Source organism: Maylandia zebra, linkage group LG6 (genome assembly GCF_041146795.1).
Source record: "Maylandia zebra isolate NMK-2024a linkage group LG6, Mzebra_GT3a, whole genome shotgun sequence".
Classification (NCBI taxonomy): Eukaryota; Metazoa; Chordata; class Actinopteri; order Cichliformes; family Cichlidae; genus Maylandia; species Maylandia zebra.
In genome coordinates this window covers 23,141,528-23,167,511 of record NC_135172.1, presented here as the reverse complement: position 1 = coordinate 23,167,511, position 25,984 = coordinate 23,141,528, and the positions used below count along the sequence as shown (strand labels likewise).

Genomic DNA, 25,984 nt, shown 5'->3' with positions numbered 1-25,984 from the left:
AAATAACATAATTTCTTCCCATTTATTTAGGTAAACATACAAAGAAATACAAATGATTGATGGAGTTATGAATGCAGATTTTGATCCACCATGCAATACCATCTGAACGCATCAAATTGGCAACAGCTTGATCCCATCAGTAAAAACATACCTGGATAGAAAAGCACATAATGGAACACAATCAGTCATGGATTGGCCTCCACAAAGCACAGACCTCAACATTACTAATGCAGTGTAGGATTATGTTCACAGAAAACAGAACAAAAGGCAGAAACATCCAAGGAAGAGCTTTGAATGTCCTTCAAGATGCCTGGACAACTATTCCCAAAGACTCCTTAAAGAAATGACAAGAAAGCTGCCTAAGAGAGTTTAGCCTGTTCTGAAAAATAATGCTGGTCATACCAAAATACTGAGTTTATCAGAAGGACAGCTTAAATCTTTGGAGATAAAATTAGAGCGCCAAGGCTGAGGTGGTTTGGACTTGTATAGAGGAGGTTTGTGGTTATACTGAAAAAAGGATGTTGAATAAGAAAATTCAATCTAGGAGGAAAAAAGGAAGACCACAGACAAGATTCATGGATGCAGTGAAGGAGGACATTCAGAGGGTTGGTGTGACAAGAAGACATGAGTCTTCTTCTGAGGAGGCCACTGTGGTGACTCCAAAAGAAGCAGCAGAAGCTTGTTGTACGGCAAAGCTATCTTTGTCTTATGTACCCTCATGCACTGCATTTCCATGTATGTTTGCATATTTCAATACATGTATACACCCAAATTCCTGTTTTCAAAAGAAAATATTATAAAATATGGGGTGACTTTTGCACAGTATTTAAAAGCTAACTCCAAAAATGTGAGTTTATTTAGAAAAATCTGCAGTTCACTCTCTAGATGAAACATTGTTTTTCTGTCCTTATATCCTCATAAGCTAGACAAATAAAGCCTTTCCTCTGTCAGAAGAAGAAACTAATCCACTGCTGACTTGGGGGAGAAAAAAGAAAGAAAGAATGGGGCTCTGTTTCAAGATCCCTGTACATCCGCTCTTCTATCCTCATTCCTGCCCTCAATTCCCAAAGCAATCTCAAGTTAGTGCTTCTATTAAAACAATACCACCTCATGCAAATTGCTACTGCCAAGCCCCGTGATTTCGTTTCTGGTCCATACTACTACTGCTCTCCGATGCTTTAATGGAGACTGCGCCAACCTGACACTGCAGGAGGTACGTTCAATGTTATCAATAAAACAATCTGATAACGATCGCTGGCACTTTCAGGCTGAAAGGAGCAATATGTGACACTAAACCGATTAGCAGTTCATTGAAGACCGCTGCCAACAAACCAGGGCAATTACAAAACAAAACAAATCTAACCTGCACCTGCACCGCTTCCAGATTGCACAGCTTTTTTGGTATTTAAGCACTGTTATCCTAATTGGCAGGTAGCAGCTCATGCCACAGATACATTTCAATAGGAATGTTAATGACCCGACACACACTGCCGGTTAGCTTCCCTGAGCATACTTTTAAAGGAAAAGCCTTTACAACTCAACACAAGATTTACCTGGTCTGTGCCTTTAGCAACTGTTTAATTAAATAACTGATTTACATGCTGGGCACCTTGGTGCTGCTAACCTCTCCTCTTATAAGGTGTTACAGCGTGCACAAGGGCACTTGCAGAGTACCCTGTTGAGTTCATTAGGGCTGCTGCCTGCTCCGAGGAATATTCTTGTTTCTTCAGCTCAGACGATTGACTCGGCTGAAGTCAGCTGAACTCTCTTGGTAATGAGGACTTTGCTGCAGGTCTGTTGCTGGACTTGACTCAGCCATTTATAGCTTTATGAATAAAGTTAACTCTTTGGTCTGAGGGAATAAATTGTCAGCTCAGGCCGTCCAGCTACTCCACCCAAAGAATGACATCAAATGCAGCTGTCATCAACGCCGCTTTGTTAGTGGAGTCAAAGGTTGCATGTTATGTTGTAAAAGCAACGTCCACCGATAACTAAACAGAAACCCAAAAAACAACCCGAGATGTTTTCAAAATGAACCGAGCACACTGAACTCCAAACCAATTTCAATAGATTTATTATGTCAATTATTGGGATCATGTCTGTGAAAGGTGCTTTATAAAAAATTAATATAGTGCTTTTCTACTCTGAGTACTCAAAGTGCTTTTATACTACAAGCCTTTCACCCATTTATTTACAAACACACACACACACACACACACACACTCACACACTCTACAAGCACATTTTTCAATGCCAATGTGTTTTTCATCTAACATTCACAAATTCACACTCCACTGGATGTATTGGGGACAACTTAGGTTTCGATATCTTGCCCATAGATACTTCACTGATCTTTCAATTAGTTATTAGTAGATCCATTTTACCTCCCGAGCCACAGCCGCCGCTGTGTCCAAATTTCTGAGTATGACTGGAGATAGTAAACAACGTTTATCATCTAAACTAGAAAAACTTCCATAGGAAATTAACCTTAAGGGCTTTGTATGACTAACAAGATGAAAACAAGCCAGCTTCCAAAGTAAGTTCATTTTAATTTTGAACCTGCTGTTACTTGTGATAAAGTTGAGTAAATCCTAAAGACGGAGCAGTTAAACTGCACTAAAGGGTTAACTTTGGCCCGATTTAGTTCTTGCATACAAGCAGAACACAGCAGAAGTACAAGAAGGAACTTCTGAGCCTCTAAACAAATAAGCTTTCTGTGCCACTGTCAGTCATTATGTTAATTCACTAATGCAGATTAAAAAGTAATTGTTAACAATGTTTACACATAATAATCTGCCTTGGCTGACTGCTGTGGAGCAGATAAGAATAGGCTGTAAAGATGTCCAGTGTAGGGCTTTATATGCTTCATTACACACTTTTGTTCCCAGTGAGTTAATTTAAATAGATTCTGTGGGCACAAAACCAACTGTAACCTTATCTTCCCCTTTCATTTTCTCTCACCCGCTCCACACTCACCTTGTGTTCAGTAATGAGGTGTCGGTTTAACCCGCAACTTTTTGTGGAAGTTGACTTTGTGTTGATCAGAGAAAAACCTGAAAGTTTTCTGTGAATGCTCACACAAGCTGTATGTTGCTCAAATATACAGTCTTAGAAAATACTAGCATTCAGAGCAAAGCTTCACTTTACCTTGGCTCGATAAAACTCAAAAACCACACACGACTGTTGTAGAAAGCTTGGGAAAAACGGCAGCCTCAAAAATAATCATGCATTATGAAAGTTTTACGTTTTGTTCCAGAGGTAAGAAAACCTATTACACAACCCAAATGAAATTTGTTATGCTAATAACTAAAAATCCAACCACTGAACTGAAGTTCCTCATTAGTATGTCACACAGTGCACTTGGCTAAGTGTTCATTTTATTTACTTATTTAATATTTTTCAGCTTAGATGCCTCCACTCAACAATTTTCCTCATAACCTCTGGATGTTCAGTGGATAAATGTCACGACGCAAGAGTCGTGCCCACGAACTAACGGAGAGAAGAGAAATCTGTTGAAGGTTTTAGATTAACGATTATGGGTGTTGTCTTAAAGTCAAGCGCAAGGACAGGCTTCATTTTTCAATACTGACAAAGGAAATGCTACATTAGATACTGCATTGAGTTGCAGATACTCGTGGAGACCATCCCTGGATAGACGTGACATTACGACTTCCACTCTCTTCACGTCCTTTCATTCAATAGTGACTTGAGGATAAATGACGCTTCAAAGAACTTAAAGGACACTTTGCTCACAATTTATTCAAGGGACATATTTGTGGTACTGACTCTCGACAAACCTCAGAGCAGTTCACGCTCCAACAAAGAGAGGTTGAGTAAAAATGGAAGGTGAAACAAAAGCTTAGTCTATTTTGTAATCTCAGAAATTCCTGCTCTCCCTCAAAGATTGGCACTGACAAGCTGATACTAGTCAATACTAGTGTTCGACTTTATGACTGAATGTGGTAAATTTGACTTCTAATCTCTGAACGAAATAATCAATTGGCCTAATCATCGTTTCTCCTTAAGAATGAGTCAAAACTGAAACCAGATGCAGTGACTTTACAATGGCAGTCAAATGAGGCGTTTTCAGAAGTGGGATTTATTAACATTGCAAGAGAAGCACTTTTGTCATAAATGCTCACCTGGCAGTTGTTTCTGTATCTATACCACATTGCCTGCACCTTCTGCATCCCCATTTAAGTGATGATTTGTACTTCTCGAGTTACTTTAATGATGCCTAAAAATCTAGGGACAGCAATGCCGTTCTACAAGGAGACCACATCTGTTTCTTACATATGCCACGTGAAAGTACAGGCGACACAGCTGACAAAATGATATGAGAAATGTTTGTTATTCGGGTGGGCAACCAGTGAAATTAGTGATGAAATCCATCATAGAGCAGGAACAGCAGAACAGAACGAAACAGATCACTGTGGCGTCGATCCGTAAGCTGCTGACATTGTGTGGAGAAGGAAAACATCCATAAAGCTTTTCATAGTGTACAATGGTTTCTTTAGGATACCAGTAAAACACTGTTTTATTCTTTCCATTTATGTGCAAGGTATGAGTTCATGGCAGAAATTACAATATAAACACTTCGTGTGCGTATCGTAGTTGAAATAATCGGGGTTTACAGACACTGTAGGGGTATATCCACCTCCAGACTCAGGCTGCTCATCTCAATTTCGAGGCAGGGGGTAAGAGGTCAGCTGCCTTCTTGCGCAATTTACAACATCTTCCTCTTCTCAAACTCCTGCAGAGATGGACAACACAGAGGAAGAAGAAAAGAAACAACGTGACATGAAGTGAGACAGACGTGAATGATTTATTCATGCAGAATTCACTCAGCTCTGTTTTGATCCCATGTATCAGATCTGCTGTTGAAGGGGGAAAACAAAGGCGGCTAGAGCTGTGGAGTGCCTGTTTTTTTTTTTTTTTTTTTCTTTCCTGGAGAGTGTAAATCATGTAGCACGCACATCTCACTAAGTTCCAGTTGCCAGCATTAAAACAGCACACTTCCTCTGATTGATAGGGACTACCCATCTGCAAAAATCTGATTTATGCGTGGTTATGGTTGTTCTGTTTATCAGCACGGTCCAACCATGTGACTATAAATGAGAAAGCATTATGTTAGCCATTAAAAAGGATGTTGCTATTTACATATTCAATTTGGGAAATATCACACAAATCATAGGATGATAGAATACGTCGTTCCCAGAGAATTTTCCATTCCACAGGAGGAAAGTAACTTAATGCAAAAGTCATTTATCAGGTCTACAGAACACACAAGTAGTCATGCACATGTCGGCCTATTCCTCTGTGGCGTCTGGATACCTGAAGGTCTACTGCCACCTTCAGGAGGAAACAGGCTTGTGTTTGAATAATGTAAAATGCTCGGTAGCCAACGCAAGCGCATTCTTTAAAGCAACAATTAGATGGAGTGGGAGGAGGGAACTGGGGAGCCATGATCTTGTTCACCAAGTTTGTGCTTTACAGATGAGGTACAATTAGAAGAGGGGAGGAGGTTAGGCTTTTGGCTAAAAAAAAAGAAAAAAAAAGAAAAAAAATTAGAGGACACAAAAAAAAAAGGGTAATGGGTTGGAAAGAGTGGCAAGAAAGACAAGAGGGGGTGTTTGTGACAAGCAGACAGATGCTTTGTTGGTCCGTGTCAACAGACACTAACTCAAAGGTAGGAATCATAGCACTAAGGTAAGAAAGCAGAGCCGTCTGTGAGGGAGGGGGAGGAGAAAAAAAAAGGAAGAAGAAAAAAAGAAGCCTTCTTTGTGAGACAGCGTCTAATGGTTGACAAGTCAAGAGCAAGAGGGGGAGTAAAAATGAGCAAGTAGAGGTTGCCACTCAAAAGCGACAGGTGAGAACACGCCTGGATTGAAACTGGGGAGAGCAGACGAACATGTAATGTGAAAGAAAAGCAAAACCTTTACAAGCGAGCAATGACAGCTGTGACACTTGGGCGCGGATACATGAAGAAAGCAGGCATTGTAAATATGGTCAGCACGCCTGCTTTAACTTTTAAATATATTACAAAAACAAAATCCAGATTCGATATTTTTGTGTCTCCATAAACCTTTGCAGCTTTATCAGCGGGATAAGATAATACTGTGATTTTGTAAACAAGTAAAAGGTCATAATTATTCTTCCTTTGCATATAAATTAAGTTGTTCTCAGATAAATATAGGTTTACTGATTTCTTCTCCTTGCACCCAGCGCAACTAAATTTTGCCTTTGTTTATCATTGCGAGTGTGTTACTACTAATTTTTGGCTTTGTGTGGGACGTGGAAACCTACAGGAGCTTATTGTATTTTTTGCATTTCTTGCTGGTCTGCAGTGGGCAGAGATTGTTTTGAAATGGATGTCACACACATAGTTCAGCAACAAAGGAATCTCATGACATTTGTAAGGTTGTTTGCTTATAACTAATACTGCATGATAAAAACCACATCCATGCAGCTCTGTTGAAGATTTTTTTTGTAGTGGGGTGCACATAAGATTTTCTTTTCCCCCTTAATTTGGGCGTTTAATGTTATTTGGAGATTCAACAGTTTAGAAGTTGTACTGTAACAAAAACATACAGTACATGCAAAGAAAATGTTTTTAGTTAACTTGAATAAGAAATAAAAAGGGTGTCCTAGCACTGCTGAAACAATAAAAATGGCACAAACACTAAAAGGATGATCACAATCCTGAGATCTGTGGGAAAGAAGGTGCAGCAAACAAATTGTAAAGATGAATAAAATATTCCACAATAAATATCAGGAAAAAAGAGAAAACTTCAGGCTTTAAATCTTTTAAGGCTATGACTTTATATCTAGTTAAAAATGAGCCATGAACTGGTCGTTGTCTAATCTTCATCCTGTTACCCCCCGTCTGATAGAAAAAAAGCCGCTGATTCAGTGTGTTAGTGCAGCTTGATGCTGAAGATGTACACCTTGTTCAGTTTCATTTTCCTGTCTAACATGCATTAGACAACAAAGGACCAAAGTTACACCCGAGGAATAAATATTCCTCATTCTGCTGCATTTTATTATTAATATTATTTTTTTTACTTTTACTAAATTTTCAAATGGCTACACACAGAATGACAGAAGGAGGCACTATTAGTATACTGTGTCCTACTTACAAGTGAGCTCTCAGTCTGAACTTGATTATTCTTATGATGAACATGGTGCAAGGATTGGAGTGGGAACAAAAAGCAGTCATGTTCCATTAAGATGTTTAAGAGGTTAAACTATTATTAACACTTGGAATTAGAGATTTTACTGAAACCTTGGCCCTTCTGAAATGTCAAAGTTTTCTCGAGCTCACAAAATACTGTTATAACATCTGATTGCATTTGATGACGCATGTATAGATTTCTGCAGATGCACGTTTGGACTCCTGATGTTCAGGTTCATGCAGATCAGCTGACACAGTAATTCCCCGGTTGTTGTTCCTGCCTGTGGAGATAGCATTATTTCTACTTTCTTCTCTTACATGTTATTACTCCGATTAAGGCGGTCAATGAGATTAACAGAGATGTATGAACACAACGTGCAGCAATATGAGCAACCACGCAGGACGTTTTTCATCATTACACGCAATGATTATGAATTAAACTTTGGGAAAGAAAGTCATGTAAATCTATATCTGCGTGCAGTTGTGCCAGCAGTGGTAATGAAAGTATAAGATGATGAATGGGTGTAATACATGCTTTCACTTTTTATACATCTTGTTAACAGTTCTTCCCTAGAGATAAACTGAAATAAAGAGGCAATGCCAGCAACTCTGCCACAGTAAACACACATTTATTAATTTCTGCCCTTCTCTTCTGCCTTTCTTTATAGCATATTAAAAGTTCAATCTCAGCCTTTGCTACTCAGAAGAGATAAATAACTAAATAAACCTCCTTACATGAGTACATTAACTGTGATAAGAGATACAAGTGACCAGGATCACAAGATATTTTGGTCTGCAAACTAAAGAGAAGAATTATCACAATTTCACTTACATGTAATTATGCTTAAAATATGTTTATTCATTAGTTGATACATTGCATAAACTTTAAAAATAAAATAAATGCAAACAAGTATATTTTATAGTTCTACATTAAACAATGAACCACATATTTATGCATGGGGTAGATATCATAATTTTTTGCTTTCTATGCATTTCTTGTCCTAATTTTTAAATTGCATGTATCTGAAAAAACATAAGTGTGACATAAATTGTTTGGGATATAGTTAAATTAATAAGAATTCTGCTTGCTTCTGTTTAAAGCGAAGCATTTTTAACACCGTTCCCACCAATGACTAAATATTCCAGCAATAAGTATTTTCATATCATGCGATACTGTTAAATTTAACTATCAATCAGCTCTGATCCACACACAGACACATGGGGGGGATTAATTATTTATTGGATCACCTGCTGAATTTGTAACTTCGCCCATGACATTAATAGTCTCTAATTTTTGTGGCAGTTTTGTTTTAATAGAGAGAGAACAACTAAAAAAAAATGCATTTTTCACTCAATGAAATTCAAATAGATTTGTATATATGTATGCATGTACAGTATGTAGGTAAAGTATTTAAAACCCAGCCAGAATTCCCAAAGCAACGGATTGCAGTTTGTGTGCCTCATGGGGACACATGCCAATGAATTACAGATACCCCTGATCACAATTCAGTATGTTTAGAAATCACACTTGTTCACAGAATCTCTTCCTTCTATTCCAACCTTTCCACCACCACAGGTGAGACCAAAGAGCTGTCAAAAGACTGCAGAAGACTACTGGTTTAAGCCAGGGCCTCCTCGCGGTAGGATATCCCAGACCGGAAAACCTTACCCAAGAAGCAGCCGTCTCCCTTCGATGTGGAGGAGTAGCAGTTCTACTCTGAACCCCTCGCAAAGCACTGAACTCTTCACCCTATCGCTCAGGGAGAGACCATCCACCTTTCGGAGAAAGCTAGATTAACAGATTGATGGCTTTCTCATCAACAATGCGCCATTTGGTGACAGACTGTTGCATAACATTTAAGACAGTTTACCGACATAAGCCATCAATTCAATTTTACCAATTAGATTAAACGTCAGCTAGTCGACTAATTACACACATACCTAGTCGTGGGTTTTCCAGTATGACAATGTCCCAAATCATATATAACAAAGACGCCAACAAAGGAGTGCCTAAAGAAGCACATTAAAGTCATGGAGGAACCTATCCAGTCTCCAGACCTCAGTCCTATTGAAATACTGTGAAGATTCAAGCTGCCAAGTATCATTTAGAGAGTGTCAGTAAAGAGGGGTGAACCAAAATCCCTCCTGTAATCTTGCAAACCTGGTGATCACCTTAGAAAGCATCTTACCACTGTGCTTTCCAACAAGGGTTTCTCCACCAACTACTAAGTCACATCAAATACTTATTTCAATCAATGACAAGCAAAATTAATTAAAAATAATTTTGCAGTGATTTTCTGTCTCCCTCCATTAAAACAAAGCTATAACAATAATAATTTCTTTATGTGACCAAACTTAAAAATTCAGGAGGGATCAAAATTATATCCCTTACTATAGAGACTTTTTTTTTTCTTTTTCAGGGCTGTCAACACTAACGGGTAAACGCCATCATCACAATTAACGAGATTAAAATTTTTAACGCAATCAACCCATCTGGAGCGTAGAATGACTCTGAATGTCTCTGCCAACGCATTTTGGGCAGTTTATTCAAAGTTTGTCCGTTCTGCGGTCCAGATGCGCTCCAAAAATTTTAATCCCGATGACGGCGTTAACACGTTAACGTTGGCAGCCCTAGTTTTTTTTTTTTCTTATAAGAATCTTACTGAATTTAGGTTTAAATTCGCGCGGGAAAACTATTGATGTGGTTTTTGCCCTTTATTGCAACTTAGAGACAACACTGTTAAACTAACTTCTTAAAGACTACAACCACAAAAACATGACAATGTAATTTCACCTTTCATTTTCAGCAAGACTCTGATTTTAGGCGACAAAATTGGGTTACTCTAACAAATACCAGCTCTGGATCAAGCTTAATTTCACCATGACAAAACCATGCAAATACACCCACCTGGGCATTTGTTATTTATGGCACTGCTAGCTAAAAAGCTTGCTGTTCTCAACTGATCTAAAGTTGCCTGCAGTCATTTCTGACAGTTATCAACCACTGACACATTGGAGCCGTACTTTCCATCACTGTTCATGATTACTAATCTTTGAGCCTTTGAATATTTACTGGTCCAAGTGACTCACCTTGAACATAGTGCTGCCCAACTGAGCAGGGGACATGCTGACTACAACTCCAGCTGACTGGAGGGCTGCAATCTTCTCTTTGGCTCCACCCTTTCCGCCAGCGATGATGGCACCAGCATGGCCCATTCTACGGCCAGGAGGAGCAGTTAGACCAGCGATGAAGGATACCACAGGCTTTGAATTATCACCCTGGAAAAGGAGGAAAAGGAAAATCGGAACATAAAAATGGGGTGAAGATGCACAGAAAAGGGGAAACTGCTCAAGAGAAAGTGTCAGATGCAAATAGCATCAGAAAGCACAAGAAGAGAAAAGTTGAATCCTCTTTCTGCACCTGCATTTTATTCATTCATTAGAAATGAAACACCCCTTGTCCTCCTATTAGAGAATCCCATGATAACAGGCTTGTCTAACCTGCCATCTCTGTCTCAGTCTGCAATATTAAAACAAAAGGGTCAATCAAGCCATTTAATTGCATGGGTTGGTGTATGACCAGATAGGGGTTCAGGCTCCCGCCGTTTCATATCATCTCATTTCTAAAATGGTAATTAGTCATGTAGGCACTGATTAGCTCAGCACCCATCTATACTGCTTTCTCACTGATGGATGATACATTCAACAGTTAAGATCATTTCCAAGGTGAAGAGAGCTAATATTTCATCTTCACCAATAACACAACTAGCAAGGGGGACTCTGTGTGTGTGTGTGTGTGTGTGTGTGTGTGTGTGTGTGTGTGTGCGCACGCGCACACACACGTACAGCAGCTAATATTTCATACTTAGGAATAACAACATAATTGCAGAGGACTGCTTGGTGCGTGTGCGCATGCACAAATTTAAACTAGCGCACAAACAAACACAAGTGCACGCACACAGCCTTAGTCCTGTGCTTTCAACAGAGGCTGTGGCTCATCCGGTGAGCTGCTTTCAGAGGGTGAATGTGGCATGCTTTACAGCCTTTACAGCAATATAGTGAGGTCCTTCAAAGACACCCACTTCAAACTGCCATTTCAGCTTCAGATTCAAACCTGACACTGGCAGGAACAAAATGGCAGCTACTAATATATACTAGAGATGACTTCTGATAATTAAGACTCACAGGACATATACCAGCCGGGGAAATGCTGAGGACCTTGGCTCAGAAATGCACCACTAATGAGGCATTAACACTTGAATAGTTAACAGGGAAATGAAAATAGGGAGGGAACATCATTTTAAAGTGCTCTAAATATGTTGGAAGCATCTGCTCTATGCATCGAAAATGTATGCATAAAAACAAATTAGCACAAACAGCCCATTCAGTATTCAGGAGTCAAATCACATTCTAAATAAACAAACCAACCTCGTGTGGATCAAGTCTTAAATCTAACTCAAACGCAAGAGGTTTAATTACTCCATTAATCCCTGCTTCCCCGGGCTCCAAGTAACAACTCATACAGGGAAGGGTGTCATATTACAATATCCCTTTACCCGTCTTTTGTCTTCCACTGTTAGCTGTACAGATTTATTACCTTAATTATGAGACCAATCGCATAATATAACGTTCTAACACCTCCTCTGTGCCAACATGACTGGAAAACGCCTTTGTTCTATAAACACAAAATACCCTGCTCTAAATTGAGGAATTGTTTTCATAAGCTTAAAAGTAAAACTGGGACACGCAGGTGGCCTCACCAACATGATGAGGGCGGGGTGTAAATAACATGTGCCAGCGCTTCAACTTCAGACTTCATCCAAACTACAGCCTTCCTTCATTTTCAGGGTTTTTTTTTTTTCCTCACAGAATAAAATGCTTATTTAAAAGGTCAGTGGAGATGGGGTGAGGACATTTTATTTATACATACCCACCACAGTAGTCGAGGTGCCAAATACTATGACGTATTTGGCATGCATGACCCAAATTTTAATATGGCGTGGAAAGCCTTTTTCTGTTAGAAAGCCTGTGAGACTCTTGTATTGATAAACCGCTGATACAGGTGATGTTATAAAACCACTTTTTACTTGGCAATAGAGGGCATCAACACCAATGAAGGCTTAATGCTGACATATGCCCTACATCATAAAATCTGACAGCAGAACCTAGTGGGAAGTATGAGTTTGTTTTCTTGCATTTCACTGAATTAAAGCAGCGGTAGACAAAATAGTGTGCAGTAACTCAGCTGTAACACTGATGGATACTGAAATCAATACTTTCTCCCCTTTTGGTCTAATATGTCGTTCGCACGTCAGGAGATCAATTTATTAAATGTTGCATAACATAAATCAATCATGACACTCAACCTTTAATTTCAATGGGCACTGAATACACAACGTGTCCAATGTGGCACAATTTGTCAAGCTAATGCGAAACGGGGCATTTAAGAAACAGTTTTGGGTTTAACGTCTTGAAATGAGTAATGTGGCCCTCTGTGAATACATACTGAAAAAGCTCAGCACAAAACTGTTTATTTCACATGAGATATTTTAATCTTTCCTGTACTGGCTGTGTTGTGCCAGGTTCAGCCAAGGCTCAGCTGGGAAAAATAATAATTTGCTAAAAATAAAACGCATCCCTTCAATAAAACCCAGTTATTATGGAGTATGAACCTGTTTTTGAAAGATGTCGAATCAGTTCGGAGGTCTGGTTATATAAAAAGAGAGTGGATGATGTAACCACGCTAAAAGACCAGAGAATAGTAGATTTGTGGTGGTGCTGGTGTGTCGAAATTTTAGCAAATAAAAAAAAAAAAAAACAAAACTGATCGATTTATACTGTAAAAAAACAAACAGAAACAAGAATGACCTCCATGATTTATGAAGTCTGCTACATGTGCTGCGCTCTAGGGACGGCCATATCGTTTTAATCTTTGAGCGTTTGTTGAATTACACAGAAGTTGATAGTTTATGTGACGACATGTTGGTCTGGTAGTGAGCATATCTATAGCTGCTGGTAGAAGGTGATGGCAAGGCACCGTTGATACTAAAAGATGGAAATCCAAAGACTATGCCAGCTCTGTGTTCAAATCCAAAATAAGATTAATAAAAATAAGAGCCTTTTTGAAAAATCACAAATCTATCAGAGGAGATCAAACCAAATACCAGAATATCAAACAATGACCATTAGAGAGATGTGTAAGATTAATGCTTAAATGTGGGATTTCGTTTGGAACAAGACATAAGGTGGGTTGATCGCTTATATCACTGCTGTCAATCAAATTTAATCAAATCACACCTACGCTACCCTGATGACGCACATTGCCTGTTTTATAATGTGCTTGACACTAAACAATAATATTTGATATGTTCTTTTTCCTTCCACTCACCTTAGACCTTATTTTAGATAAATCCAAGTTTCAAATCAAACTGAAAGTTTACTGGACCAGGTTTTGGAGTTTTCCACCCTGCGATTAAAACCAAGAAGATACTGACAGAAGCAAAACATACTTACGTGTATTAACATTTTATTTTAAGGTAGCCTACTGCTTATTCCAGACACTGCCATTTTCACTTATGGGAGCACACCGCTGGCAGTGCATCAGTGACTTGAATTTGAATGTATCCAAATCTAGAAAAGTTGAGTTAAAGTAAAAACAATGTCTTCAGATATCTTTCTACCCTTTTTCAACTATTACAGTTAAAGAATGCCATTTTATGTACGATGTTCTACACAACTAACTTTCAACATGAGATCTGCAGCTTACTCCCACGCTCTGCTGGGCTTTTTCTTGCATGTGTTTCATTTGAACTGTCCCTTCCTGTCAACACTCTGGGTGATTGGGTGGCGGGTGTTTGTACTTTATTTGTAGAGTGTGAGAAGTTATTCTCCTGAGACGCCAGGAGGAGATTTGCATGCATTAGAGAAGCTGAGGGCAAATCAAATTCATTTCTTAGCTCGAGAGCACCATAAGCGCGCACGTGGACACAGAAGCAAACACATGCACACGGAAAAATTAACAGGCTAAAAGTATTCAGACCCCGAACAAAAAATTATTTTTTAAATATATACAAGTTCACAGCCACTGGGATACACAAGTCAATCCTCACCCGACTCTTTATCATATGTGGTCTCACAAAATGTTCACTGTTCATCAGCACTGCTGATTTCAGAACATGTCCTGTGAATCATACCTTCATCCCATCTGTCAGCTTATCTTGATCACACAAATCACACTGACACAGAGAAGTAAGAAAGCCAGCCTGAAGATACGATCACGCTCATAGCTCATATGATGGCTTCCAGTCTTCACTTGAGCTGACATATTTTGAAAGGGCATAACTGAGAGCTAATTCAGAAAAGGATATATCTGTTCTTATAAAAAATGTATGTGTTAAGGTGAAGCGCTGTGTGAGGGGATATTAGCAGGAGAGTGAAGTGAGATTATGGGTGTCCAGTGTGTCATTTCCTTACAGAGTTGTGCTGTTTCAGGTACTCTGCTGCATTCTCCTCTGCATTTCCTCCAATTTCTCCAATAAGAATAATGCCCTCCGTCTTGGGATCCTGCAGGAACACCTCCAGACAGTCTATGAAGTTTGTGCCATTAAATGGATCCCCGCCAATACCTTGCAGGAGACAAAGCAAACACTTGATAATGATAATGCCTGTGAAGGAGGATCACATGGCTGTTCAGGCTTCATCAAATAAGCAGCCGCTGGAAGCCAGCTTCACGTCAACAACATCCGATAACCACTACCAAGATAATCTGGGGATGCTTTGCCCGGACTGTTTCACACAACAATTAATATTAACTGATTTAATTTCCCTGTAAATCTGGTCTCATTTTCATTGAGCAGTGCCTTGATTAGCAAATGATGTACAATATACTGTATATCAAGTGACTTTTAAGCTCTAGTTTAGCATTTCAGCAGGGCAAAATTGACTCTGCACAACAAATAAACATTGGACACAGATCCTTTAAATGTCCTACTACTTGCAATGCCAGTGCTGACCAGTGACAGAGAGCTAAAGCAATGAGCTGGAAACGCTGTACAGCTCTATAAAATTAACTGCAGAGTCATTTCTGAGACATTTTGTTAGGGGAGAAAAAAAAAAAAGTTCAACTGGACAGAGTCAAAAAAACCAAACATTCTCAATCATTTTTCAGTTTTACCTCAATTGTCCCAAATCATCTGCATCTCTGCGTGGTACTTTAATGTCTTTTGTTTCATATCCAGGAAACAAAAATTACAAAGCTTTTGAAAACCACAAGGGTGCAATAATCATTTTTAACAATACTTTCCATCAGGATCTACAAAAGCATGGGCAAATCTCCACAAGACAAATCTCCACAGACTCAATGTCTTCTTAATTTATATTCGCACCATTAGAAAACCTGGCAACACCAAGAAAAAAAAAAATTACATGCATACTAATCAAAGCGCACCCACATTAACAGCAACAAAGATGACAGTGATATTAAATATTGCATTAACTGTAATTTGTTGTAGCCCCTAGGTCATACTCAAACTTCAGAAGTCACGAGCAGACCCACCAATAAACTCCGTTTAATGAACTCTACAATATTTAATACTGTTGCGGCACTAGCTTTATGAAGTCTGGCTAGAGGACACTCCATAATTAAAATGTCTAAATAATGATGAAGCCAAGTTGTTTTTCATTTAATTCCAGAGTCCAAGTAGCTCTTTGATATGGATTTTCTGGTGGCACACAAGTTGGCCAAAAGAATTTGTTTTTGTAAAACAGTTAATCTTTTGATGTTTTGCCAAGATGTAACAGAGCTGGATGTGATTGTGTCGTTACTGAATGTCAAGATGTTCTAATAAAATCTAAACAGATATTCTGAGCTGCCTCCTAGAAAGCAAACATGCTGATGCTCATACTGTGAATAACAATAGGGAGCGATACAAAATTGACGAATGAATACACTGGGTTTTTAAACAGCGGGAAACAGAGTTTGGGAAAATGTCACAGGTTGTGCTATCAAGCAGCATGTGTTGTTAATCCATGCTGTAAATCAATGAATTATTAAAACAAGGCTATGAGACACTGTAGAGAAAGTAGGGTAATAAACAGATGGGTGGGTTAATGGAAAGTCCCACATAAACATGTGAGATATGCAGAAAATATGATATTACCTGCAATCCTTTATCTGCTTTTATTTACCAGCTACATTTGTAATAAATGTATCATTATTTTACAGAATGTGTAAAAGCTAGTATTGTCTTTTTTGAGATGTACCTAAAAAAAAACAAAAGAAGCATGAATTTAAGAGAAAAAAGGATATATTTAAGATATATGGTACACAATCACATTTTATGTACGGCTATAGATGAGCGAGTGAGATGAAAAACACTATCCTTAAGATTTTCAGGACAAAGACTTTTGAAAGTAAGTTTCTATATCCATCTGAGCCACTCAATGGATCTGTCCGATCTCAATAGGGCTCTTCAAAGATAGCAGCACCTTTAATGCTCAGATCTGAGAGGAATATTCTGAGCACTGATCAGAAAAGTGCCTTTTTATTAGAAAACGTCTGAGCTATTTGCTGAAATGTATTAGCATCTGATGAGTTTTAGAGCAAGGTGATCTTCCAAGTTCACCTTCCTATTTCTACAGAGTCCTGTAAAATATTCTTTTTTTTTTTTTATTTAATCTCTGGAGTAATTATTAAAGATGAAAGTCTAATATCTTATCACGTCTAAGGTCCTGCCAACATTCACAGTGAGGTTTAAATTAAATATAAGGATGTGATGTTGAGTGCTTGGTAATAAGTGACCAGCATGTCTTCAAACCAAATGCAGCACATACTAATATAAAATTCTCTCTGTTCATGCCTACAAAATCTCCCTGGCATCTACTTCGAGCAGTTAAAAGCTTGTTTTATGTTGCACAGATATAAAAATGCATTCAACAGCACTGCGTGTTCAGTTTAAACTTAATATGCCAAAAGTCATTGGTAGCTTACCAACACAGAGTGACTGGCCCAGGCCTACTTGCGTAGTTTGATGCACAGCTTCATATGTCAGGGTACCCGATCTAGAAACAATGCCTGAAAGAAAGAACTTCTTAGGTTTCTTTGCTTACAGTTAAACATCATTAAAAGAAATATTGGTCAAAGGTGATATAATAAAATAAAATGCAGCTGCCATTTTTTTGTCAACATCTTTTCACCAAGACATAAAATACAAAACGGATCACCATCATAACAGCTGCTCCCTCTATGCTGCGGTAAAAAAATAAAAATATAATAATAAATGGCAGGCGATTTACTACATATATAACAGACTTCCTGTAAAGGTTCACTAGCCGGGAGCACATGCTGCACGTCAAGCTGTCAACAGCAGGAGCTCGATGTAAGATCTAAATAGTGCTGTGTTTAAAAATAAAAAAAAAAGGAAAAAAATTTCAACCTGGAAAGAAAGGCAGCGTGTTTTTCTTCAGCCATTTAATGACTGTGGTTGGAGAAGCCTGAACCAACAGGTGAGTGTTATTCATTTTGAATTTTGACCCCTTTATTGAGTGTCCCTGTTCAACTACTAGTTAGCACCAGAGATGGGCAATAACGCGTTACTTGAAAAAAGTAATCAGATTACAGTAACGAGTAAAGTAAGGGATTACTATTGCAAAATCGGTAATTAGATTACCGTTACTTTCCCATAGGAACGCTGCGTTACTGCGTTACTAAAACCATGATTTTTTTGCAAGAATGTCTCATGACAGTGACGTAAGCGAGTGCGACGTTCGTGACAACAGCTGTGTGCAGATCAACAATGGATCATATATCGAGTGCGGGAGAGAGTATGAGCGTGCAGCGTTTAAAACGTGGAAGTACTGACCTTACTTTGAGTTTGATTCCATAAAAAGTGACAAAAACATTAGTGTCCGTTGTGCGTAGGAAGAAAACTTTTTACAGCGAAAAAACCCCCTAAACTTCCAAGAAAGCACCGAGTGCGCAACGACGTAATGGGAAACTCACAGAGAAACTCGCGGATTCATCAACTGACCGCAGCACACCTGCACCAGGGTAAACCTCCGCCTACCCCCAGTCCTGCTTTACAGGTGAAAATAGAGCAACAGGACCGCTGAGTCTTTGACTTTATTTATTTTCTGCTGTGTTTTACTTGCATCTATTTGAAAGAGTGAGTGTAAACACAAAAAATATTTTCTTTTATGTGCTGGAATGTGCAGAAAATAGGTTTAAATGTTAAACGAATTTCTTCAAGTCAGAGAATGTTGCAGATAATTACATTTTTGCTTGATGCATAAAGTTAAAAGATTAAAACTAATAAAACAAGTTTAAAAAAAGAGACTTTTCCATTTGATTACATTTTGTATGATGGATTATGCAGAAAAAGTAGAATTGGGCTGAAAGATCTATCACTTTATCACCTCTTCAGGTTGTAAATCGTGTTTTTAAAAACTAACTAAGTAACTAAGTAATTAATTACTTTTTAAAATAAGTAATCAGTAAAGTAATGGGATTACTTTTTGGGGGAAGTAATCAGTAATTAGTTACTGATTACTTTTTTCAAGTAACTTGACCAACACTGGTTAGCACAAATATCTAGTGAGCCAATCACACGGCAGCAACTCAGTCATTAGAATGAGAAAAGAAAGGTGATTTTAAGTATCTGAGCGATCCATGGTTTTTAAATAGCCTGATGTACTGATCTGAGTATTAAAAAAAAAAAAAAAAAAAAAAAAAAAGCTGTTGATCTGCTGGGATTCCCATCTTTAGTGCTTACAAAGAATGGTGTAAAAAAGAGAGAATATCCAATGACAGGCAGGTCTCCAGGTGAAAATGCCTTGTTGATGCCAGAGGAGAATGGCCAGACTGCCTTAGGTTAATAGGAAGGCAACAGTAACTCAAATTACCACTCGTTACAACCAAGGTATGCAGAAGAGTATCTCTTACACAACTCTTCAAACGTTGAAGCAAAAGGGCTACAGCAGCAGCAGATACCACTCATGAACAGAAAAAAGGAAACTGTGGTGACAATTTGCACTGGACCACAGAAGACTGGGGAAAAAAGGTTGACTGGTCTGAGAAGTCTTGACTTCTGTTACAGCAGTCGAATCTCTAAGAAATGTTTCTAGCATCTTGTTAAATTTGTGCCATGAAGAATTAAGAAGGTTCTGAAGTTGAAAGGGAGTCCAACCTGATACTGGCAAGGTGTGCCCATTTAAAGTAGCCAGTGAGGGCATACAACACCATGTAAGCTCTCTAGATTTCACACATTCTTAAATACATTAACTTTTGGCATTTTAAAGTTATATTCAATTATGCTTAATGTTTAAAGCTTTTGCCTGTGTGACCTTAGATACATCACCACTCACCGATTCTTCCTTTCTTGTGAATGTGGCCTGGCATGATGCCAATCTTACATTCCCCAGGCTGAGAAAACAAATAAAACCCACATATTTCAGTGTATATCTAAAACAAAACACATTGTTTTTTGCAGTTCACATTTGCAGTTCATTATTACTTCATTGTAATTTTTTACAATTTAAAAACCTGTTTTTAAACTTTTTCTTCTATAACAATAAGTAATAATAATATAATAAATAACAATTTTTAAAAAGACAGTCATTTGTCATTTTCTCCATTTTATCTACTGGATAAACTCCCATGATATTAAAAAGGAAAAAAATCACTGTTATTATTAATGCATTAAATCTCAGGGAGTCCATGAGAAGGAATTTGGGCTTTCAACCCTCTCAGCCACCCCCACTCACAAAAAAAAAAAAAAAGGAAATAGAAGTAAGTATATTTGTCCTCCGCTGTGTATTTATGTATGCACTTACATTAATGACTCCTGGGCAGTTTGGGCCTATGAGGCGAGTAGCGCTCTGGCGCAGAAGCTTATGTTTGACTTTAACCATGTCCTGCTGGGGGATGCCCTCAGTGATGCACACCACCAGAGGTATCTCTGCGTCAATGGCCTCAATGATGGCTGCTGCCGCGAATGGAGGAGGTACATAAATCACAGAGGCGTCTGCCCCTGTGCCCTGCTTTGCCTGAAGCAAAGAATAAAAGGCATTGGCATTGCATCAAAAAAAAAAAAAAAAAGGGACATTCTCAAGTTATGAAACAGTGCCACCTAATGTTACGTTACAAAAATCCATCTGCAAAGGATCACAGTAGGAAGAATACAAACTACATATTTTAGTTCTTGTTTTTAAAAAAGAATTACAACAGCAATAAGCACAATTACAACACAATTAGACAAGGAGTCACACACACCTCCTTCACAGAGTTAAAAACTGGCAGGCCAAGGTGGGTCTTGCCACCCTTGCCAGGGGAAACTCCTCCAACTAACTGGGAGCCATAGTCGAGAGACTGCTGACTGTGAAACGTCCCCTACAAGTGAAGAGGAAGAGAGCGCAATCAGTTTGTGTACACATGTGTAATGAAATGGGTACAGCCACTTCTACTGCACCAACATTGAGATATCATTGCAGACAGAGTGGAAGTAGGAAATATGATGCCATCCAAGATTAATCACCGGTGCTGCTGAGAAAAAGGATAAATACAGAAACTAGGCTGGATTCTAGCAGGGGGTGAAGGCACCGGTAAATATATTCAATGAGAAGGAATCTAAATGATCTTGACAAATAAGTAATGATGTAAGCTAAGTTTAATCTCCTAGCAGAACATTTGAAAAACAAATCAAAAGCAGCGTTGGATAGTCGCCAGCGCCGAGTGTGAAATATCTCCCAAGAAAGTTAGTTTACAAAATATTTCACACACTGTCACTTCCATGTGGGCCACGGAGAACATGTCGTGCTGCACTGCCAAGGTTTGTGCATTTTATTCTAGACACGCAGGAAAGCGATTCACCACTTTGCTTCAACCCTGCCCATAGAAACGCGTAAAATATGATAATCTCAGACATCCTAGCTCAAGCATCGGGTTAAGCATAGTTAAATCTCAAGAGTATACACATTATGATGCACTAATACTTGATCTGCAAACACAAATGGGCTGTTTATAACAGTCTGTGAATGCTGTAACTTTAGTAAGACACTTTTAACTTCCACGCCTACACGTAAACAGAACATTTAGAATATTTCACATGATCAAACTACAGTTTCAATAAAGAGCTGAAAGCAACTGGCAAACAATATATGTGCCGTACACATGCTTTAAGACTTACTTCAATGAACAGGATACAGCCGCAGTAACACTAAGGGATCACAATGCATTTTGTAGATCTGTGAAAGAATAATTTAACTGAACCTCAGTTGCACCTTCGCAGAAAATGAGCTCATGAATTCAGACCGAACTGATTTTCTGCTGAACGAATCCTATCTGCGTGGAGTCAGTTAATTATCACTCGAGAGGCTGAAACAATGTAGATGGAGCAGCACAGACCGTAACTACAAGCGCAAATAAATGACCTTAATGTAAAAATTATAACCAGCCTATTAAGAGGAATTAGAAGCTATGAATCAGCATTTTCCCGCCCATTTGTAATATAGTTCTTCACCCTGCTAACTTTGCTGTTTTTGCCGGTCATTATTATCGCAAATGTTGGTACAATAATTTTGAAAAATGACTTGCTTATCAAGCCAGGAAGACACGGCAATGTGCACTCAATAGCACTTGCTTCATTTCTCATCCTTTTCTAATTACCCAGAGTGTTCACTAGAACTATATTTAACAACCTTTTATTATGTTGAAGAGAAAATGGAAGATGAAAAATGAAATGTGAGGAAGGACGCGGGGCGGGGGGAATATAAATCTGTGAAGTCCACGTTTCTGGCTTGTTGAACACACTTGCCAAGAAGATTGTAATTCTCCTTCACTGCCACTTTTCAAAGCAAATCACATAAGGTTTTTCATGCACGGAAAAAATAATAAATGAATCAAAGGCTCAACAATCTGCCAAGCAGAGTTAAGCTTGGTTAAAACCATGATAAAGGGTAGTTGTTGGGGGGAGGGGGGAGGGGGGGAGACAAGTCAAATTAAAAATGAAAATTATTTTCTATTTAAGAATAAGCTGGAAAAATTAAAGGATCAAACTTGATTTATAAGGCTGAAACAAATCCACAAAATCCACAGCAAACAGCAGAATCACAGCAGTATCAAGTGTTCCAGCATTTACACAAACTTAGCATCAGGGACTTTTTACCAAACACTTTTACATTTTGCTAACTTTAACTATTTAAATTATTACAGTGCCGCAAAGCCTTGAGCCACCCCTTATTTCTTTGTACTTTACTTCAAAGGAGCCAGGCTTTCTTGTATTTTTAAGGTGCTCTTGAACAATACTTCTCTGAGCTTTTTGAAGGTCTTTCAAAGCTGTTCTTTGGACACTGAATGTTTTTTCACTCATTTATAGCCCAGTTCTTGACACTGACCTATGAACAAAGCTCAAGGGACAAACCAGCGTTGTGTTTACATAGCATTGAAAAAAAAAGGTTTTTAAAAAACTGTTTTAAATTGTAGTGATGGCAAAGCTTAAAGCTCTACAGCATATGAAGAGTATCCGAAAGTCTGGATGTAAAAAATCCAGGAAAGACATGCACCAGCCCTTCAGCTGATCCTCAACTGATCACTGATGCCTCATCAGAAATAGACTCGCTGGAAGTCATGTCCCACAGGTACACAAGAATTGGATTGAAAGTCAAATGTAAAAGAGTCCTATGGAGTGATGAATCCACGTGTGAAATTTTTGGTTTAAGGCAGGTGCAGGCTGTGTCATGGTTTGGGGCTGCATTTCAGCCAGTGGTGTTGGAAATCTTGCCAACAATTCATAAGTTTTGGACTTATGAACACAGGAAAATCCTCAGAGTCTGGACCTTAACTCTATTAAGAACAGAACAAAAAGCAGTTAACATCAGAAGGTCATTCAAAACAGCTTTGAATAACCTTCGAGAAGCCTGGAGAACTATTCCTGATTATTCCCTGAATGTTTGCACATGTTTTAATAAAGCTCTGCACTTACTTTCCGTTTTCCCAACAAAACAAAACAAAATGACCAGCAGACCAAGGCTTTTGCACAGTACAGTATTTGATTCCATTTTAAACCTTTTAAACAACTTTCAAATTGTTAGTGAAATTATGATTCTCTGTTTTGACATGAGTATGTGCCCTGAGAGAATAGAGTAAGGACTATGTTTGGGTTGTTAAGGAGTAATAAAGGATTCTGCTCTCCTTGGGACAATGCAGGAGCTTTTCTTCATCTTAGCCAAGGTTTTAATGCTAAAAGGTCTGAGACAAATCTCTAAGACACAACAGACTTATTAGGCTGTAAACATAAAATTAACTTGAACTACACTGACATAACTTGTGCCATTAAAACAAAACTGAATTTAGGCAGAAATAAAGAATGAGATTTTTACAGCTGATGGAGATGCACTTTTAAAATGTCCTTCTGGTAATCTTACTCATACAGAAAGTCTTTGACATACAAAAATGAGGAATTGTGTGTGCAGTAAGGAAAACCTGAGATTTCACAACAAGATTGCAGTAACTTAAACTGATGTGAAGCAAAAACAACGAGAGGTTTTCAGTCCAAACCTGCTTCCCCGTGAAACCTTGGCAGATGACCTTCGTGTTCTTGTCGATGTACAGGTTCTTTCTTGTGCCTGTGTAGCAGTGTCTGACTCCACTGTGCTGCACTAATGGACGGGGGAAAAGGGAACAACAGAGTTTTTTTGTTATTTGTGAGAACTTAACATAGAGGCAAGACTACACATTAAACCTGTTTTGTTCAAAGGAGACATGTTTTGCAACAAGTAAACTGCAGTTTCTCTCAAATCTGAACCGATCCTAAACCACTCTTCTCACAGTGGACAGCAAAGTGTTTAATCAAATATTTACCTTTCAGGGAAACCCTAAGCTCCACACTGTTTTTGGCAACAATCTTTTACCCTCCAACTATCCTTCAAAGTTGCTGAGCAACATTTAAAACTTTCTTTTAAGACTTACAGAGATATGTTTTACAGAAAATGTTACCAAAAAAAACCCCACTCAATTTTTAAGACTTCTGTTCAGTTTTATGATAATTTTAGTTAACCTACGGAGGCATTACAAGTTAGTTAGTGTTTGGTGTAACAATGTGTCCAGCAGCTGCAGGTCACGACTCAGTTGAAGAACTTTAATCAAGGTTTATGCATGCTGCGAGGCATCTGATAAGACAAAGACTGTAGGTATTACATAATCTCACCTAACAGGTAAAATGAGAAATATGCTGCACTACTCACAACATGGCTATGAGACACTTTTACTACTATACTACTGCATTAATGTCAAAAGACTATGTAGTTAAACTCCCCTCACAGCAGAAAATTACCATGGAAATCAATAAAGAATCAAATATAAGAAGAACTGATAGTGACATTGACGACATTAATATAAATTAAAGCTCATCAGTCTCCAAGCAGCAAATGGGTAGCTAGGTGTTTCATATTTTACAATTCACATCCAACTGCAAGAAAAAGAACAATGTATTTTCTCATTGTGCGTACACACAGTTCGAAATGCGTTTTCTATACAAATATTAATTATATTAAAACTGCATCTGTCTGACTAATAACAATTATTATTTCAGTTCTTGCAGTTCCTTCAATGTCATGTGAGACTCGAGCTTGTCTTGTGGTGATCCGTTCTTCCCTCTTACTCACTTTGTGAAGCTACTATTCAAAAATAAAGGTGCAGCCTATTTACTAAGAGGACACTGCCAAAATAAATAATATGACACCGCGATCTCTACAGGCTAAAACAAATAAACTCACAGGCTTCTTTTGCCGAACACACTGTCCTGTAGCCCAAATGCCCCAAAATCATTCCTGTTTTTCTTTTTCAGTTCAGCCCTAACGCGTGTTTGTGACTGGGCTAATATTAACCAGCAGCCTGACTAACTGAACTTTGGCCCGCTTTCAAACCTCCCAACAAGACACAATTTATCAGTGAGATAAGCAAAGTTCATCTTAGCTAAAGTCTCAAGAAAGGCGTACTAAATTAAAGTTATGTCGCCCTCTAAAATCTAACGCAAACTTATTTTTACATTTTTTTAACTGTCAGAAAGTAACATGCAAATAAACTGCCTCAAAAAGTTCATTTAGCTGCTTTCAGTTACTGCTCGATAACATGGGCTGATGAACCTGCTGTCACACACAGCCGTTGTAGTTCACAAGACATGCAAGGTCAAAGATCAACGATCAACAATTAACACTTGTACGGAAGCAGGCTGGTAGGTGCTTAAAGTTAGATTTTATTTAGCGTAAGGCTAAGGTCCTGCTAACTGTCAGTGAGTTTTCCCTGCATTCCTCTACGGTCTCCAGGCTAACGTGGTTAACTAACGTGTAAGCCCCCTGACAGCCAACCCACAGGAGCCTTGCTAGCCGGTGCAAAACTATACGTGCCTGCAAAGCTAATGTAGAGCACACAGACGGTAAGTATACGTGCGATACCGAAAGCAAACTGTCAAACAATTTGTATGACTAAACTATTGTTTGCTACAATACTTACAAAGCAGCCTAGCAAACAATCTGCTGTGAGACATCTTCGGTCATTCACCAATGACACTGGAGACTGAGGACCTCTCACAAGGATCTTAGTTGACCATAAATATCCCGGTGGAATCGAGAGTTTTAAAGAAAAGCACTATAACAAGTCGTTAATTTGCACTGAATTTATAATTGTCAGTATTAACTCAAATAAATTACTATTATTTATTTTTAGTAAGCGGTGAGCTTGACAGTTGCTACACAAACACCGGGGTTAAAAAAAAAACAGGCGAAAAGTAGGATACTTGAACCCACAATGAACTATGGGTA

The 25,984-nt window shown here is 38.5% G+C and overlaps 1 protein-coding gene across 2 annotated transcripts; it reads right to left on the bottom strand.

Annotated features, from left to right (window-relative positions):
* Positions 1–3,733: 3,733 nt before the first annotated feature.
* Positions 3,734–25,825, bottom strand: suclg1 (succinate-CoA ligase GDP/ADP-forming subunit alph). Of its 2 annotated transcripts, none has more exons than XM_004549525.3 (9): positions 25,677–25,825; positions 23,724–23,824; positions 20,442–20,558; positions 20,003–20,215; positions 19,535–19,592; positions 17,163–17,246; positions 14,648–14,799; positions 10,265–10,453; positions 3,734–4,753 (listed from the first exon to the last, which is right to left on the bottom strand). In XM_004549525.3, the coding sequence occupies exons 1-9, from the start codon at positions 25,708–25,710 to the stop codon at positions 4,727–4,729; spliced, it is 975 nt and encodes a 324-aa protein (XP_004549582.1). In that variant the 5' UTR covers positions 25,711–25,825; the 3' UTR covers positions 3,734–4,726. The 2 variants fall into 2 exon arrangements, with proteins under 2 accessions (XP_004549582.1, XP_004549581.1); XM_004549524.6 differs by lacking the exon at positions 25,677–25,825 and adding an exon at positions 24,941–25,033.
* Positions 25,826–25,984: the final 159 nt, after the last annotated feature.

Excerpts from the sequence above, each read along its gene's own strand:
- suclg1 (XM_004549524.6), bottom strand. The coding sequence starts at position 24,992 with ATGATTTTGGGGCATTTGGGCTACAGGACAGTGTGTTCGGCAAAAGAA. Across the intron at positions 17,247-19,534 it reads TCACAAGAAAGGAAGAATCG|GCATTGTTTCTAGATCGGGT; the intron begins GTGAGTGGTGAT and ends TCTTTCTTTCAG. Across the intron at positions 14,800-17,162 it reads GGGCCAGTCACTCTGTGTTG|GTATTGGCGGGGATCCATTT; the intron begins GTAAGCTACCAA and ends GTCTCCTGCAAG.